At 36.0% G+C, this 18,015-nt stretch overlaps 2 protein-coding genes across 9 annotated transcripts; both read left to right on the top strand.

Moving 5' to 3' along the window:
• On the top strand, positions 1–8,173 carry LOC132172762 (protein PHR1-LIKE 3). 5 transcript variants are annotated; one of them, XM_088512478.1, is made up of 7 exons: positions 1–85; positions 266–483; positions 5,664–5,772; positions 5,897–5,951; positions 6,832–6,907; positions 6,991–7,060; positions 7,408–8,173. In XM_088512478.1, exons 2-7 carry the CDS (start codon positions 287–289, stop codon positions 7,864–7,866), a joined length of 966 nt encoding a protein of 321 aa, XP_088368604.1. In that variant the 5' UTR covers positions 1–85; positions 266–286; the 3' UTR covers positions 7,867–8,173. The 5 variants fall into 5 exon arrangements, with proteins under 5 accessions (XP_088368604.1, XP_088368605.1, XP_088368603.1 ...); XM_088512479.1 differs by lacking the exon at positions 1–85 and having other exon boundaries at positions 179–483; positions 7,408–7,545; positions 7,612–8,173; XM_088512477.1 differs by lacking the exon at positions 1–85 and having other exon boundaries at positions 180–483.
• Positions 8,174–11,215: 3,042 nt separating this feature from the next.
• Positions 11,216–17,111, top strand: LOC132172761 (myb-like HTH transcriptional regulator family protein). 4 transcript variants are annotated; one of them, XM_059584324.2, is made up of 7 exons: positions 11,216–11,487; positions 14,412–14,636; positions 15,398–15,474; positions 15,622–15,664; positions 15,817–15,865; positions 16,171–16,240; positions 16,392–17,111. In XM_059584324.2, exons 2-7 carry the CDS (start codon positions 14,423–14,425, stop codon positions 16,935–16,937), a joined length of 999 nt encoding a protein of 332 aa, XP_059440307.1. In that variant the 5' UTR covers positions 11,216–11,487; positions 14,412–14,422; the 3' UTR covers positions 16,938–17,111. The 4 variants fall into 4 exon arrangements, with proteins under 4 accessions (XP_059440307.1, XP_059440306.1, XP_059440310.1 ...); XM_059584323.2 differs by having other exon boundaries at positions 11,217–11,487; positions 15,808–15,865; XM_059584325.2 differs by lacking the exon at positions 11,216–11,487 and adding an exon at positions 15,252–15,291 and having other exon boundaries at positions 14,568–14,636; positions 15,808–15,865.
• The last annotated feature ends 904 nt before the right edge of the window (positions 17,112–18,015 follow it).

Here is an 18,015-nt window from a genome sequence, read left to right on the forward strand (position 1 = left end):
CCAACAAAATGACAAATCTCAGTGAGAAGACGATGAGCGCGAAAAGAGACAAAATCCCGAAAAGCCGATGCCAGTGGTAGTACTGGTACGGCCTTATTCTTTTTCACTTCTATTTCCATTTTGCCCTTTTCACCCTTAAACAGGTCCTTATGATATTACTCATTTACTCTATTATTTTTATTTACCCTAGCTGTTTATTTACCGTGCTGAGATGTGCTTCTCTTCTTCTGCTGCTTGTTTCTTTCTGGGAATTTGGGGGTTTTAGATATAGAAGAGGGAGAAGAAAATGTACCCAAGAATGATTCAGCCCCACCACGAAGGTGGCATAGTTGCTCAGGAAGACATCCCATTGCAGGGTGCTGCTGGTAGGCCCGACCCATGCCTTGTTTTGACCTCCGATCCTAAACCTCGCCTCCGTTGGACTGCCGACCTTCACGAACGTTTCGTTGATGCTGTCACTCAGCTTGGTGGCGCCTCTAGTCAGTATTTACTTTCCTTCTCTTAATTCTCTCTTGCTTTTGTCAATTAATATTTCTTTCTTCTTTTATTTTTTTCAAATTTATAATCGTCGCCATAACTGTATAACTGTAATCTCCCCAAACCCAAAGCTATGTTCTTTTTGTAAAATGAAGCACTGGGCTAATCTCCCAAAACCCAAGGTGTGGTCTTTTTGTAAATTGAAGCACTGGGCGTTTGGTTTGTTGCCCACCAGAAAACAAAAAAAAATGCATTGTCCTTGTTAATTCAACCTTCTTTTGGGACTTTGTAGTCTTAATAGTTATGCAGATGTTAACTCTGTGCATGCTTTCCTTATTGCTGTGCTTATGCTGCTCTTTTTGAGGGGATGGGTTTCTGGCCCTTTGCATATAGCATTTTTGTTAGGGACTAGGATTGAAGTGGCTAACTTTTTATGCTTTTCCTGACTTCTCTTTCTGTTGTAAGTATCTATCTAATTTTTCATCTTCTATTATTTATAGCACCAATCTTAAATTACTGCAGTGTTCCCCTAAAAATTAGTTTTGTGGCTTGTTGTAGCAAGAGACGAGTGATATCTGGCCCTGGGGAACGCTATAGAAGTATTGCACAACTCATAATGTATTAAGAGTTGTCTTCCAACACCCCAAAACCATATAACAAGTGAATTGTTCTCTTATGGTCGGAATATAAAGGTAAACTATGTCTATCATCTACAAGGAAGCTGCGTTAGATATTGGAGAAGTCAGGCATGCTTGGTTCTGAGCTTAAGTCAAGTCTTGCTTTTGTAGCCACATCTTGCAATCACACTTGGGTGCCTGCTGCCGCCTAGAAGTGAAAGCTTGCTTGTGCTACCATAATGTTGAGTGAACTAAGAAAGGATTCTGTTGCTGCAATTAGAGGTTTTAATCATTCCATCAGTAGAGAAGGATGCAGTGAAATTCTAGTGGAGTACTGAAAGTGTGCAGTATACATCAATTCTTGTTTCAAGCTCTAAGCCGCAATATGGGAACACAAGTTTTGACAACATCTTAGTATCAGTGGATCCATCGTTTTACATAACCTTCATAAGACAGTAGGGACATCATATATATATATATATATATATATATATATATATATATATATATAAAAGCCGAATCACTCTTTAGAAGTAGTCTAGAATTGCAACATGTGGCGTGAGCCCATTTTTTTTAAAGACTAAACCAGTTTTTTAAGGCATAATTTTTGAACCGGTTTTTTAAGAGTAAACCAATTTTTTTTAAGAAAAAACCGATCATTAATTAACGTCATTAATTGCATTGATTATATTTCAAGAGTTTTCCTTATATAAATTATTCAATAAATTAAGTAATATTAATGTCCGAATCAAATAAGGAAACAAATAATATAAATCATATTATTATGTATTAATGCGTTTAGTCAATTTAATATGTATATTAATACGTTTAGAATTCTCAAAAAAAAAAAAAAAAAAAAAGGACGTCATATATATATATAACTGGCTTTTTCTTAAAAAATTAGTCATTAATTAGTGTCATTAATTACGTTAACTATATTATAATCCATGTATTCTTCTTGCAAATTTTTTTTCTTTATACTATTCATTTTAAATCACATATACTTATAGGAACAAAGATTTAATTTAATTTAATTTAATTAATTAATTAATTAATTAATTTATTTTAAACAGGTGAGATACATTTTTATACGTCTTTTTAACTTATAATGAAAAATGATGTGTTCAAATTTTAAAATTAAATTCTAATTAAGAATTTCGCTCATAGCGCGGGTTATAAGCTAGTTTGTATAATGAGGCATGCCGCCTATGAGTTCTTCGAGATGTTGCATCATAAAGTTTGTCACAAACTAGAGTCATCTAAAACATTATTTCTTGAATAGTATCTACAAAAATATTAGTGTGCGCGACAAGGTTTAGTTAGAGGTTCCTTCCTCATGATTGGTACTTTATTACTTTTTATTATCTTTAGATTGTTGATTGAGTTATGTTACGCACTCATCTTCCATCTCACTCTCATACCACCAGGCTAATGTGACAATGTCCATTAGCTCCTGAATCAACCTTTGTTTAAAAAATGAAAAAATCCAATGGTTGATGAGACTGTCACATCGACCTAGTAGTATGGGAGTGGGATGTGAGATGAGTATTTAGAATTACTTGATCGATGAGGAGAATAAGGGACTTAACTTTGTGTCCATTAGCTAAAGCTATTTTCTTAAGATCTTCACTAGGGTGGTTCTCTAGAAGAATTAGCTTGCTTCTCTCCGCCTTGTCGACACTTTGAATGCAATAAACTGTCAGATAAAATTTTCAGTTGTTTTTCGCGTTCTCCTTTTGTACTTCTATATTTCTGTGTTGCACCTTTACTTTCTTTTTTCTTTTTTTCTTCTTAATATTATCATAGTTTGGGGTGCCTATGTTGCACCCTTTCTCTCTTTTTTTTTTTTTTTTTCCTGCATTTTAGTAATATTTTATGGCTTATCAAGAGCGAGAGAGAGAGAGAAAGAATGTTGTTTTACCAAACACTTTTGTGATATTAGATATCTCCTAGTCTTTAGGTTCCTCTTGGCAGAGAAAAGTGTCTTTAGTGTGATGGCTGAACTTTGATAACAATAGAAGATCTTTGTGATATTAGATATCTCCTAGTCTTGAGGTTCCTCTTGGCAGAGAAAGTTGTCTTTAGTGTGATGGCTGAACTTTGATAACAATAGAAGATCTTTGTGATATTAGATATCTCCTAGTCTTGAGGTTCCTCTTGGCAGAGAAAGTTGTCTTTAGTGTGATGGCTGAACTTTGATAACAATAGAAGATCTTTGTAGGGATCATAAAGGTTCTATTGTTTTGTTGTTTGTAACTATGGTTGGTTGGGGTGACAACCGATTATGGCTGAGCAACCAATCCCCTCAGATCGATGCTCAGCTCACACCGACGGCCAAACCAAACCAAGGGGGTTAGGTTACCCAACCAAACTGACTGACCAGCCCGACAGTGAATGTGTTTGATAAACAGTTCTTTTATTGGAGACATGGAGGAGACACCGTGTGTGGAGGAAACATAGAAGTAGTGCGTCGTGTGTGGAGGGAACGCCAAAACAGTTTGTTGTGTGTGGAGAAAACACCAAAACGGTGCACTAGAGTGGGGGAGAGAGGGAGAAGTGTAAGTGGTGGTTGAGGAAGAACATGTGAGTCTAAGAAGAAAATAAAGTAGGATTAGTTAGGGTTTTTAACTTGAGTTATATATAAAAAATATATATATATAATAAATAGTCGGGTCGGGTCGGATATGTTGGGTTTACCAAGACCTGACCTGACATATTCAAAACTTTTTTTCCCCCCACTGATCATAGGGTGGGTGGGTTTACCTGCTCAAACCCTGTCGGTTTGGGTCGGCCAATTTGGGTCAACCCAATAAGCGGGTCTACAACTAATGCTTAGAGCATTATCAATAGATGCCCAATAACTCATTCCCTTCTCTTTATATAAGGAAAATCTTAAAAAAAAAAAACCACAAAAAGCCACACACAACAGCTTCCCTATATCTTCCTACAGTGCTACCCAATGCATTGGGTAGTTCTGTAACTATCCAATGCATTATTATATTGACAAAAAATAACATTCTCTCTCTCTCCTCTCACGCCTCTCTATACCTTTGTCCGGCAGAGAGGTGTTTGGCGGAAGAGAAAACACGGTGGTACCAGACTCGATAATGGAGTCAGTGAACCGAACCTTGGCCGGCATAGAGGAAATGGAGGCCCACTTGCTCCTCCAACCCAAGTGCCCTCTCCAAAATGCTGTCTCTCCAGCGGGCTCAGGCTCTGCTCTTGCTTGCAAGAGCCACCTCAACGCTCTTGACATGTACCAAGTCCTCATTGTTTTTTTGAATTAATATGCAATTGGTGGTTCTGATGTTGGTTTTGTTTGGTTTAATTGTTGAGTTTTTTGTTCTTCTACAGTGAGGTTGAGGTGTATTGGAGAGCATCCAGTCAATCTATCATTGTTTTTATTTTATTGGATTGTAATTTTGGGTAGCTTGATTATTTTTAGAGTTGTGATTTTAGGGTCAATTGATGTTGGAAGTTTCTGGGGTTTTTGATTTCGGTAGATGGGTCAAATTAGTGCGAACTTTGTGTGGCTTGTTTTTGATTTCAGGGATGATGTCTGAATGGTGTTTGATGAGAATTTGTATCGAGTGTTCTTTTGGTTCTTGTTTTGGGTGGTAAAGGTTGGGGACGGTGGACAAAGGTTCTTGCTTTGAGTTTTCTTTTGTTTCTAGCTTTGGGTGACGGAGGTTGGGTGGCGCTGCAGTGCCAGCTTCTTGTAGGCCGACCTGCTCTTCTTTTTCAGCAACGCTTGGGTGGTGGTGCTTTCTGTAACTCTGTTAATGGTGAAGCTGTGTTGTATGTTAATTAGGGAATAGAGCCATGTGCTTGCAGATGAAGACGGAGTAGAGAGAAAGAGATAAAATGAAAAAAAAATAAAACTAAAGAAAAAGTAAAAAATAATACTTTAATGGTATAAGAAAAGATTAAGGAAAGCTATTGTGGAATGCATTTGGATAAGGAACAAAAAGTAATTTGGTTCCCTAAATTTAGAGAAAATTGAAAGAGAAATTGCTGTTAGTGCTCTTAGAGATGGGCTTTTCACCTGTTTTGTTGTGTTGTAGGGAACTGGGGACATTAGTTATTCTCTGGAAGCTCACCTTCTCCTTTATGTGCATTTATTCTCTTATTCCTCCTTATTTGCTTCTTGGGAAAAAAGTAAAGAGTATAGAGGGAACACATTTAAAGTTATATAATCCAGTATTATATTGTTGGGTCCTTACAGTCTCTCATGTTTGATTAAGAAAGTGAACGCATTTTAAGTTATATAGTATTCCTGTATTATATGGTTTGATTTTCACTGTTTTCCTGGTTTGATTTATTAAATCCTACTCAGCAGCATGTTAGCTGACTTTGCAACTTAAATTGGCAACTTAATGGAAGATTTTAGATAACTGAGGCTTGAGCTCAGCATGGTTAGCCTTGTGTACAAGTTTTATAAAGCTTAGTCATGAGCTGAATTTCGGTTGCCCACAAGTTGCTTGTTTGCTTACCAGCCTACTAAGAACTACTTTATAAGTCTTGACTGACTTGTTGGGAATCTCATATCTTTGGATTATCATCAATTAGGATGCTTATGAGGGCATTAAAATTGTTTGCAGAAGCTACACCAAAGGCCATCATGCGGACAATGAATGTGAAGGGACTGACTCTTTTCCATCTAAAGAGTCATCTCCAGGTTTCTTTTATTATTGGACTATTGTTGTGATTTGATGTTGAAAATTCAGCGGTATGTGCTTCTTGTGAAAGTGAAAAATTTTAAGGACTTTTTATTGATGTATGATGTATCTTTCTGCATACAGAAGTACAGGCTAGGTAAGCAATCAGGAAAGGATATGGGCGATGCATCCAGGGATGGTAGGTTTGCTAGAACTTTCTCTCCTTTCAGTCATGTGATGTAGACCCTAGAGTTTTGCCATGATGAACAATGTTTGATATCTTCCAATTTCAGTTCAGAGTTTCTATTTAAGAACGCTTAGGTGTTCTCTCTCTCTCTCTCTCTCTCTCTCTCTCTTGCTGTGCGTGTGTGTGGGCAGAAAGAGATAAATCTGGCTAATTGACTTGTCTAGTCAAGAAAAAATTAACTATACGCTAGCATTTAATCATATTTGAACTTCCGAGAGAAGAAGGAAAAAGAAGAAAATATTAAAAATAAGGGGAAAATCCACTTTACCCTTTAAAGTTTCAGGAGTTTTTCAATTTAAACCCTAAAGTTTAAAAATTGGCAATGTACCCCCCTAGTATTTCAAAAATTTTTAGTTTAAACCTTCCGTTACTAATTTCCGTTGAATTGGACGGAATTTTTTTTTTAAAAAAGCCTGAGGGTAATTACGTAATTTCATAGATTTCTGTTCAATTTGACGAAAATTAGTAACGGAATGTTTAAATTGAAATTTTTTGAAACATTAGGAGGGTACACTGCCAATTTTTAAACTTTGGGGTTCAAATTGAAAAATTCCTGAAACTTCAAGTGTGTAAAGTGGATTTTTCCCTAAAAATAAAAAGAAAGATCAACTGAATTGTGTATTATCCATATAGGGGATACTTCAATTGAGAAGTCCATTGATCTCACTCAGGGTTTCAAACTCAATGGTGGTGCTAAACACGAGGGTTGGTGTAGATATTGCAAAAAACACCAACAGAAAACGAAAGAAAGTTATGTTTGAGTACATCTCTGTTAAATTATGCGATTAGGATCTCAATGATTAAACTGATTTCTTTTGGCACTTTATTGAAGGGATGCCTGCTTCATACCTTTTAGAAAGCCCTGGTACTGGTAATTCTTCCCCGAACTTGCCAACTTCTGATAATGAGTAAGAATTTTCATGCTTTCTTCTGAGCTCTTATGATACTTAAAAATTACCAAATTACTAAATGTAATAAATGTCATTTTCAGTGGTTATGAAGTCAAGGAGGCGTTGAGAGCACAGATGGAAGTGCAAAGTAAATTACATCTGCAAGTCGAGGTACGTTTCTTTTTCATGAGTTGTTGGATGTTTTCATGAATAGTATGCCTCAGTCGTGAGTTTGTGGCAGTGGATTTGGTTAGATAACCTGAGTATTTTCTTTGAATATGGAATGAATAACTGATAACTCTGACCTTTATGTATTTTATTTTATTTTTTGATAAGTAACCTTTATGTATTTTATTGGCTGGCTTGGTGACTATTGCCTTGCACAAAGCTTAAAGAACTTCCTTGAGAATGTAATTGGGAGTTGAAAATGTTCAACTCCCTATTCTTGTGGGCATTCTTCAGAGTAGAGGTCTGGGTTGATGATCTAGCTAGCTGATCTTCCTACCACCGTTGTGTAGGCTGAGAAGCACTTGCAGATTCGACAGGAAGCAGAGCGTAGATATATTGCCATGCTTGAGAGAGCTTGTAAGATGCTTGCTGATCAATTTATTGGAGGTGCAGTTATTGACACCGAAGGCCAAAGGTGTCATGGATCGGTAAATAAGACAGTGAGAAGTTCCTCCCTTGACCCACTTGGCTTCTACTCATTGCATTCCAATCAGGTGACTGGAGTGGAAGAAGAAGTTCCACCTGGACTCCACCCCCAAAGGGCTGACTGTTCCACTGAAAGCTGCCTAACATCACACGAGAGTCCCGGAGGATTGCCTCTGGAAGGATCTCCTAGTGGAGGGAAGAAAAGGATGCTGAACTTAGACTCAACCACTGCGTCTTTGATTTGGGGGGACGCTAAGATGAAATCCCAGGACATGAATGTAGGGCAAGTTAACCCCCATGCCATCACTGGGTATGGCATGTAGCATGGAAAATTAAGCTCAAGTGTTCATCTTGTTATGATTGAGTGAGATTCTTCTTTTCACTCCTCGCGTTACAGTCATAAGAGGAACATAATTGTAAAAGTTGCATCTGTTGTCCATAAAGTTGGCAGGAGCAGAGGTGAAAAAAAACTTGTCAAAACTGTAAATTCGAAACACCAGTGCCTTTGAGATTTAAACCTATTTGCCTCCGATTATACTAAATCATGTGTTGTGTAAATTTGACAGTTGTAGATTTTGAGGCAATTCTTGAATTTTAGTGCTGAAAAACCATCATGGTGCTTCCGATCGATCCTTGATTGCTTCTAGAGGCCTAGTATTAATGCCACAATAGTAATTTGAGCATTCCGAGCAGCAGCTACCCTAAATATGCTTCCCTTCCTTACACAGGAAAAATCTCAAAAAAATTACAAAAACTCACCTACAACAGTTTTCCTATATCTTCCCTATTCATTAGGATTGCTACATTGGGTTCAATTGTAGCAATCCACATGGTTTATTATCATCATAAAATAATATTCACTTTCATCCTCACATTTTCCTATGCAAAATAAATGAATATAAAAACAAAACAAAAGTAAAACAAATAGTATTTTAATGTTATAGGGAATTATAAAGGTAAGCTATTGTAGAGTGAATTTGAATAGGAAGGTAAAAAGTAGTTTGATTCTCTAAACTTAGGGAAAATGAGAGGAAAGCTGTTGAAAATGCTAGTTTGTATTTTGTGATGATCGCAAACGAAAGTAGCAACATTTTATGATGTAAGCTGATGGTATATTGGATGATGCTAGGCTTGTAGCTCTTTACGTGATCCTAACCTTGAATGACAATTGTTAAGTGCAGGCAGTTTAAGGGGTAATTCTTGTGTTCTTTTAAAAATGAAGTGGCTTTTAAAATTATTATTTGATCAAATTTAATAATAATAATCAATACAAGAGTGATTTGTAGCATTAATCAAAAGATATAATATTTTATAACTCTTTTATAGACATTGTGTTCCGGCAAAATTATAAGATAAACCAAATAAAGAGACCGAGGAGGGTGATAGAGAAATACAGCAGTTGTGAGGCAGGAGAATGCGACACGTCTGGTGGGGACTGGGAGTGCCGGCTTCCAACAGTAATGGGGCATCTTAGGGACTTGAATACTAATTCTAAAATAAAGGGATTTAGATAGAGCACTTCATGCCACCTGCTATTCGAACCCCACTTGCTGGTCAAATAAACTCCCACGGAGGCTGTCCGTCCATTGCTGACGCTACATTTGGAAGTTGGAAGTTGGAACTCTCCCTTCCCCTGCTGGCTGCTGCTCAATAAAATTAAAAATATAGCCCGAGAAAGATGGTAAACGGTAGTTGGGCAGCCCAACTGTTTGACAAGGCTAAGGCCAGTTGTTTAGCGAGGTTTTAGGTTTACTTTTGATTCAATTTAAAATAAATAAAATAAAATGAAGTTTTGGAAGCCAATGAGACGCAGTGGATCATCAGCATGAGCACCGGAATGAACATGGACTAGAAAAAAACAGAAAAAAAAAAGAAAAGGGAGCCATCTCATGACAGAAATACAACAAAAAGATAAATCCGGAGACGTGCTTTTCAAAATGAGGTAAGAGGAAAAGGACGAGATTGCCAGAATATTTGTAATTTGTTTAGGACAGTGGACGGAATATTATGGAGCAGATTCCGTTGAAGCCGGTCATCATGTAACATTAATGTCACCTCCGTCCAAAAATAAAACTAAAGATTGTAACGTTAGTAATAAGTATCCTCTGCACCCAGATTACACAATCAAAATTCAAAATATTTTACTGCAAACGGGATGATTGGAGGCTGAAAATATCATACGCATCTCCTGCTGCTAGTTTAAAATAACAAAAAATCAAAAGACAAAAGAGAATAAAGTTAGGGAAAAGTCCACATAACCCCTTAAACTATCACTCAATTGACAATGTCCCCCCAAGCTTTCAATTGTGATAATGTCCTCCCAAACTACCAAAAATTGTCAATGTTCCCCCAATGATGAAATTATTCTTAGTTAAATTATAAAAATAAAAAATAAAAAAAATCCAAACGATGGCCAATTTGTTTTTTTTTTTTTTTAAAATCAATTTTATAAGAAAAAAAAATTAACAAAATTTCGATTTTTTTTTTTTTTTATAAAAATTGAAAATTTTCGTTTTTTTTTTTTTTAAAAAAAAAAATTTGTTTTATAATTTTATTTAAATAAAAATTTACATTTAAAAAAAATAAAATTTTCGTTTAATACAATGAAATTTTTTGTTTTTTTAAAACTAAATAGTTTTTTTTTCTAAATAAAAATTTCCGTTTAAAAAAAAAATTAAAAATTTTTGTTTAAAAAAATATTATCTTTAAATTAAAATTTTTCATTTTTTTAAAATCATTTTTTTTTTAATTTATAAGGGTATTTTTGTCTTATTGAAAAATCTATAGGGGTATTTTTGTCTTATTGCTAGTTTTGAGAGGGACATTGACAATGTTTTGGTAGTTTGGAGGGGACATTGTCGCAATTGAAAATTTGGGGGGACATTGTCAATTGGGTGGTAGTTTGAGAGGGGGTATGTAGACTTTACTCATAAAGTTAACAACATTCGTGTACCCAGCCTTTTCTTTTAACCTCTCACTTAATTTCTCTTATAGAAATAATAAAAAGAGCCGATGTTAGAATTCTATAAACAAATGTTGTTATCATTTAACTACAAATTTGATATGATATTTATAATTGTGGGAGAAATATAGAAAATGGTAACTAGAATCCTACACCAAATAAATGAAGGCAATGTGCATAACTGACACAACAATTGCATTAGTTGTTTTTTTTTTTTTTTAGCATACCCAAAATAGGTATGAGTAGAAAAGTCCAAATACACCCAAATATGAAATATCTGTCACTAGAAAAAGTAAAAAAAAAAAAGAAAAATGCTAATAGCAACTAGCCATAGAAATGGAAGAAAGAAATGAGGAGAAAAGAGTAAAAGATTCGCACAATTGTTCATCTTCGCCGTCCATTTTCATCCAAATACTCATACCATGCCACGTATTTCACTCAAAAATAAATAGTAAAATATTAATTAATTTTTAAAAAGAAAATAAAAATAGAAATAATAAATAAATTAATAAAAAATATCTGGTCACCCTAGTTTTATAATTATTTGATTTTAAACTTTTTGATTATTTTTATTTTTATTTTAAAAATTAATTAATATTTTATTATTTAAATTTAAGTACGACACATAGCGTGGTGTAAGTTGTTGGATTAAAATAGGCAGCCAAGATGTACAATTGGAGAACCTCTAATTTTCACTCGGAGGGTATCCGAATCGTGGAATGGGGCGACAAGAAAGAAAAAAAAAAAAAAATTAACTTTGGTAGGACTTTGCGTGGTCAAGTCTTCTTGTTGTTGTTTCTCAGTTTTCAGCTCCCTCTAAATTCTAATGCCCAGTAGTGCGTCTGACCCTGAGATCCTAGAAAAGAGACTCATTTCCTCCCAAAGTTTCTATTTATATCTACCAAATTCAGTCAAATTGGAGGGAGGGAGGGAGCCGAAATTGAAGGGAGGGCTTTGATTTTTGTCGGGAGCGTAGATCTGGGTATGTCTCTTCTCCTCGCAATAGTATCTGGCTCTATGTATGTTTTGCCCACAAGTTCTATGTTTGTTTCTGTTATTATTATTATTATTTTTTTCCGCTTTCGCTTTGACTTATTTCTTTTATTCTCATTCTCATCCTTATTCTTCATCTGAATTCATATTCCTTCGTGGTATGTCAGAGAAGGTGTTTGTACTACTTTGTCTGAATAGAATCTGTCGTGTCAACTTTTGTGGGAAGTTAATGTTTCTCAAACCCTAATTGTCTCTCTGTGTATGTCATGTGTTTGGATGCTCTTATGTTGTTTTTCATAATGGGTTATTTTCTGCTTTGCTCTTATTTCCTTTATTCCATGTCAAAGGTTTAGCTTTCTTTGTAGTTCCCTGCTTCACCGATATGGGGGCCAAGTCTAATGTTTCTTTATATTCCTCTGCCTCCAAAATTTTACAGATTTAGTTTGGTTATGTAGATTTATCACCTACTCGACATTTTCCTATGTAAGAGGAACCGCGCCAAACTAGTCCCACGGTGTTGTCCTTGACATAGATAGAGAACATTCATATCTTCGCTAATTAGACAAAAGAAGCTGAATATTCCTTAAAATGGCTTTGAAAAAGAAAATAACGGAAAGAAAGAATTAAGGATTGTGATGGTTGTTACTTAAGACTCTAAGACTGTGTTTGGGAACTGAGAATTGAGTCCTTAAATAAAGATCTTCTTTTGACAAGTTTCCAATCCATCCCCTTTGGTTATGTTTTATAGATGAATGAGGATAGGTTGTGGAGTAATTTGATTTGGAATAGATTGTGAGGTATTACCATATCTCTTTTTGCTGTTGCTTGTTAGTTAAAAGTGTAGAACAACTGTCATGGTTCTCTTAGGTATATTGCATTAATTCCAAAGGAGGTCAAATATTCTGGTGATAAAAATCCGAGTTTAACCAACTGTTCTCGAAATGTTTCGATAAAAAATCATGTGCATTGAGTGAGGCAAGGTTACAAGTTTCATAGGTGGTGGCATATATGGAATACTGCTTCTTTAGTGATGGAGTTCCCTGAGATCTTTACTATACTTGATGCAAATGTATTGTTTAAGAGGGCATTGCATCCTTCCATAGTTGTATTTTAGCTACTAAATTTGCTATCATTTTATCATTTTTTTTTTGTGAAGCTTCTGTGTATACCGGAATTTTTTTTTTTTTCTAGTTTATTACTCTATCTTGCGCAAGCCATGATGATAGTAGTCTTTTTAAGCGTCCGGTTCTGGATTTCAGTTACTGAACAAGGCGGTATTGTCATGCGTTGTGCATGCCAAAAGAGTGGTACAGTCTTCATAATTGGATTTTTCCAATGATAATGCGAGCAAGTTTAATAGAGCTCTTTAGAGTATGACATTTCGTAGTTTGTGTGTCTCATGCTGGAGCAAATATAGATGCTCCTACACCAGAATATGGGATGCCCAATCATCTACTAGCATGTAGGCCTGGTTTTTCTTTTTCTTTTTTTGGGTTGGTACTTTCAATAATTTTTTTTTCCACCCAGATTTATATATTTATACAAGGTTGTAACCCATAATTTCAATATCATTACAGTTGCTTCATAACATGATTAAATTTTGGAGGCTTTGCGAAAGTTTTGTGCAAACATTGATATATCCAACAACGAAAAGTATGTTAAGAACATTGAAGAGTTTGAATAGGGCCTGTCCAATTTTTTAATATTACAATCATTTGCATGAGCAAGGTCTTGTTCGTATGTTAATTAATGTGAATCTTCCTGAATGTCCTGTTCCAGTTTGAAACTGTAACATCAGTATTCCTGTTTCACATTTAGCCTGATATTTTCCATGCTTTGCTCAATCTCGCCATTCTTGCTTATAGTAGTCTATCTGATCCCAGCCCATCAATATTTTTTGGCCAATCTCTTAACTTGGGGTTTAGGAGTAACGTAAAATGAAATCTCTTATTTTCTTTGAATTAATTTCATAGCTTTAATAGCAGTGTGATTAATTTTTGAAGTATAAATTTCTTCCACAGTGGTGTGTATATTCAAGATGCTTATGGATATAAATGAAACTTGTTTTCAGAGTATGATATTGTTTTGGTCTTTCTTCCTTTCTTTCTATCAATGAATATATTCAATCTGACTCACCACTTTTTTTTGTCTCTTGGTTGGATCTTGTCATCATATGATATGGTGAACTACACCTACCATAGCCAATTACCATTCTTTTCACATAAATAAAGTGTTATTAAGTAATTTATTTCAAATATAATTTTAGTAATCTATTCTGATCTCATATCATTTGTTCAAGTGGTCAATCATCGACCACCATTTTGGTAATCAAAATTTAGCATTTCTTGCTTAGACAATTTACCATTTCTCTTGGCTATCTATATTGACAGCTAAGTGACTTCAAATTTGACAGAAGCTCTTTTATCCATTATAGACTGATTAAGTTATTGAATTATTCATTGCATATCTCATTGGATTGGCGGATACCTTTTCGTCTCATAATCAAATCAAATTAATGAATTCTCGTAAAGTTAGAGGGGGCACCACTGGAGGACAAATGAGAGAATTTTATTTAAGATGGATTAGTCAGGACTTGTTGAGTTGTGGCTCTTGTGAGTGTAAAGGATCTGGGTAATGAGGCTTTTTTGACTTGGTTGTTGTTAACATTGTCCAGAGGAGATTATAGTTGGTTTGTTGGTTTGAGGGTTTGAGTTTACTAGTTGTGGATGGGTGGCTGGTTCAGGGAGGTCTTGCACTAAGACATCTCTTCAGCCTCAAATTTCATCTTGGCTTTGAAAATTTCCTTATTCTCTTTGGCAGGAAATTTTGTTCTTGATCCCTCTTTTTTTTTTTCCCAGCTTATTGTTGCAGTTAGCTTATGGTCTTGACAGCTTCATGGTTTCTTGTTTTTAGATAAATGACAAATGTATCAGCCAAAGGGTGTTCATAGTTCAAGCTTAGTCCAAAACAACTCTTTAGTTCATGGTCAGCATTTAGATTGTGTTGCCAGCACGATGGACCCAAATGGAGGGAACAATCTGAACAACTCTAGTCTTGCCTCGAAGCAACGGTTGCGTTGGACACATGAGCTTCATGAACGTTTTGTTGATGCTGTGGCACAACTTGGTGGGCCAGACAGTGAGTCAACTCAACCACTATCTGGTCAATTGGATTTTGTTGTTTGTTGTTATATTTCTCCTCATTCTGAGCTCTGCTGCTTGTTTGGCAAGATGCAGCATTCATCTACTAAATCAGACAAGTTATTCTTCATTGCATGTGGGATCTACTTTTGTTCATGTTGACTTTTCATAACTATTTTGTTTTTGTTTAATTTTGTTCCTATTCGTAACACAAGTTGCTTTAATATAAAAAAGTAGAAATGTCAGACCTTTCTTGTAATTAAAAGTGATGAGAGGATAGGAAACACAAGTATTAGTAACAGTTTTTGGTGTTTTAGTAGTGCTGTATGACTTGAACTCATCACGCACTGAGCAAGGGCTGCAATGACCTCCCTTTTTTCCCTTTTCTTTTTAAATGTTAAAAGCGACCCCTTTTCCAACGTTTGAATCTGAACTCAGAAGGGTTCCTACACATGTAATCCTGTGTGTACAAACTGATTATAAGGGAAGTGGTGCTCAATTACTTTTCCGGGTCCTGGTGCAAGGTGATTTACATAAATATTAGTCGGTTGGGAATTAGAATATGTGAACTGCATAAAAATCTAAATCAAATACCCTTACATTTCTGTTGAAGGAGTATCGGAATTTCAGTTGAGAAGCTCATCAATTCTTGGGTAAAATATTATATTTTTACCTTTTTTATAAGTTAAAATATTATTTTGTCGGTATGGAAATGCCGTAACTTTTTCTCTCTTTATTTTTTGGGTTTATTTTTTTCAGGGGCAACACCCAAAGGCGTCCTCAGAGTAATGGGTGTTCAAGGTCTGACAATATACCATGTCAAAAGCCATTTACAGGTATATGAAAGTTGATTTTATGCTATGCAAAACTTCGTTCTATTTCTCTAATATACTTGTTTTTTTGGGCTGTTGGGTTTGAGGAATTCCTTTCTTAACATTCATTACTCACATTTGTTGTGAACTTTGCTTTTATGATGCATCCAGAAATACCGACTTGCAAAATACCTCCCTGACTCCTCTTCTGATGGTAGGTTAACCGATTTCATTATTCAGTGTTCATATGTTAATGGACGTATGCATATTTCTCTCTGTTGATAAACATACTAAAGATGCATGATTATGACTCCCTCGGAATTTTGTTTACTGATTCTTTTAAAATTTTGATGCAAGGGAAAAAAGCTGATAAGAAAGAAACCGGAGATATGCTTTCAAATTTGGATGGTTCATCGTAAGTAGAGCTGCCAATTTTACCGTGTTTCTCTCCACTTACAAATAGATGAATTGGTCATGCCATAGTATATAAGCTTGCATGGAATAGGTGATCAACCGGTGATAGCTCCAACACTCTGAATGCAAAATTACACGTTGATTGTTTTAGTTATTTGATATTTCGCTCTGTTCAATATTCTCAGAAGTGTTGTGAACATCTGAGATAAGAAAAAATTGCGAAACTTTGATCAGATCAAAAACACCTGACTGATAAATTGGCTTGGCAGCAGACTCTTTGATATGAAACAATCTTCATTTTTGCAGTGGGATGCAAATTACTGAAGCCCTCAAGCTGCAGATGGAGGTGCAGAAACGACTTCATGAGCAATTAGAGGCATGTTTTCTCCTTGCTATTAGCATGCAATTATGTATATCTGGTTTTTGTTTACTCATTATTTTGGTGCACTGGTGTAATGGGGGCATTATGGGTTAAAATTAGCTGAAACTCACCAAGTTGTAATTTCGGCATATTTAAAGTAGAACAGGTTCAGAGACAGCTGCAGTTGCGGATAGAGGCCCAGGGCAAGTATTTGAAGAAGATAATAGAGGAGCAACAACGACTTAGTGGAGTTCTTTCAGAGACATCTGGTTCTGGGGCCCCAGGTCCAGTATCAGGTGACAATTGCCCTGATTCCGACAACAAGACTGACCCGGCAACTCCTGCCCCAACCTCTGAGGCCCCCCTTCAAGACAAGGCTGCCAAGGAACGTGCCCCAGCCAGCCTTTCCATTGATGAATCCTTCTCATCTCACCATGAACCCTTGACTCCAGATTCTGGGTGCCATGTCGGTTCCCCAACAGAGAGTCCCAGAGGTGAAAGGTCAATGAAGAAGCAAAGACTCATTATGGGCGGAGCTTACTCTAAACCAGAAATGGTGCTTCCTCATCAGATACTTGAGTCAAGCTTAAGCTCCTCTTACCAGCAGCAAGCGCACACCATTTTCCTGTCTAGAGAGCAGTTTGAACCTTCATCAGGAATATCAATTGGTAATGAAGATCACATGGAAAAGGTTGCAGGCAGTGATCTGTGATTCTGCGCTGGCCATACCATTTTACCTTGTACCTGTAGTTTCTTCGGGAGGATATAACTCCAATTAGGTCAAAAAATTCTTATCATAAATGTTCTGGGATGACCAAGTTTCAGCGTTAAAACACTTCCCTGAGATATATGATGTTTTATTAAATTTAGATAATTGTTGTGAGCAGGCGTTGGGACTTGGTTCAGTAATGAGGTGATATATGTATCAGACTCCCAGATTCCTGATAGATGACATCTGTTCCGTTGCTAGTTAAAGGAACATCTCGGTGCCGAGTAAATGGGTAGCGAAGAATGGCCGCCATGGCAAAAATATCATACTGTCAATATGCCTCTTGCTAGTCCACTGTTATTCTGTTTTGTCCCGTTGATATCTCCGTCAACGACCTCTGTTTATTTTCTGTCGACGTCATAAATCGAATCGTTTATTTGTCCCTTTCTCTGGTCTTTCTGTTGGGTCTTTCCTCTCAACATGAATGACTGTAATTTGACAAACGAGGTACCTCAAAGATTTTCCAACACAACAAAAATAGCCCACAATGTTGCTCGGAGTAAATAATACAAGAATGAATTAGAATCCTTAGCATCTTATTTTTATACCATGCCTAACATATAACCTGGCAGCTTGTACCATCTTTTAACAATAGAAGTATTTTTGTAATACACAGGAAGTATACAAAAAGAATTACCTAACTAAAAAGAGCAAAATAAATAAGAAAGTCACTATAACTAATCAACAAAGGAGACATAATTGAGGAGCAATTTTTAAAAAACTAAGAAAACAAGCTCCCATCGGCTGTCATGGTAGGAGGGAGTTTTGGCTTCCTCCTCCCTTTTCCCCTCTCTTTCCTTTTTCTTTGCTCTCCCTCCCCTTGTCTTTTCTAAGACGCAAACCGCCTCTTTAGAAGCCATATTCGCCTCTTTGGAGGCCTTATCCAACGCCCTTGACGTTTTATCCTTATTCACCAACTCCATCGTCTCCTCCTCTACCGTCAACCGTCCATTCACCGGCATCTTCAACCCTCCCCAATCTCATATTCGTCCCTTTCTTAAAATTTTGAGATTTGATTTTT

This window comes from Corylus avellana, chromosome 1 (genome assembly GCF_965113065.1).
Source record: "Corylus avellana chromosome 1, dhCorAvel1.hap1.2, whole genome shotgun sequence".
Taxonomy (NCBI): domain Eukaryota; kingdom Viridiplantae; phylum Streptophyta; class Magnoliopsida; order Fagales; family Betulaceae; genus Corylus; species Corylus avellana.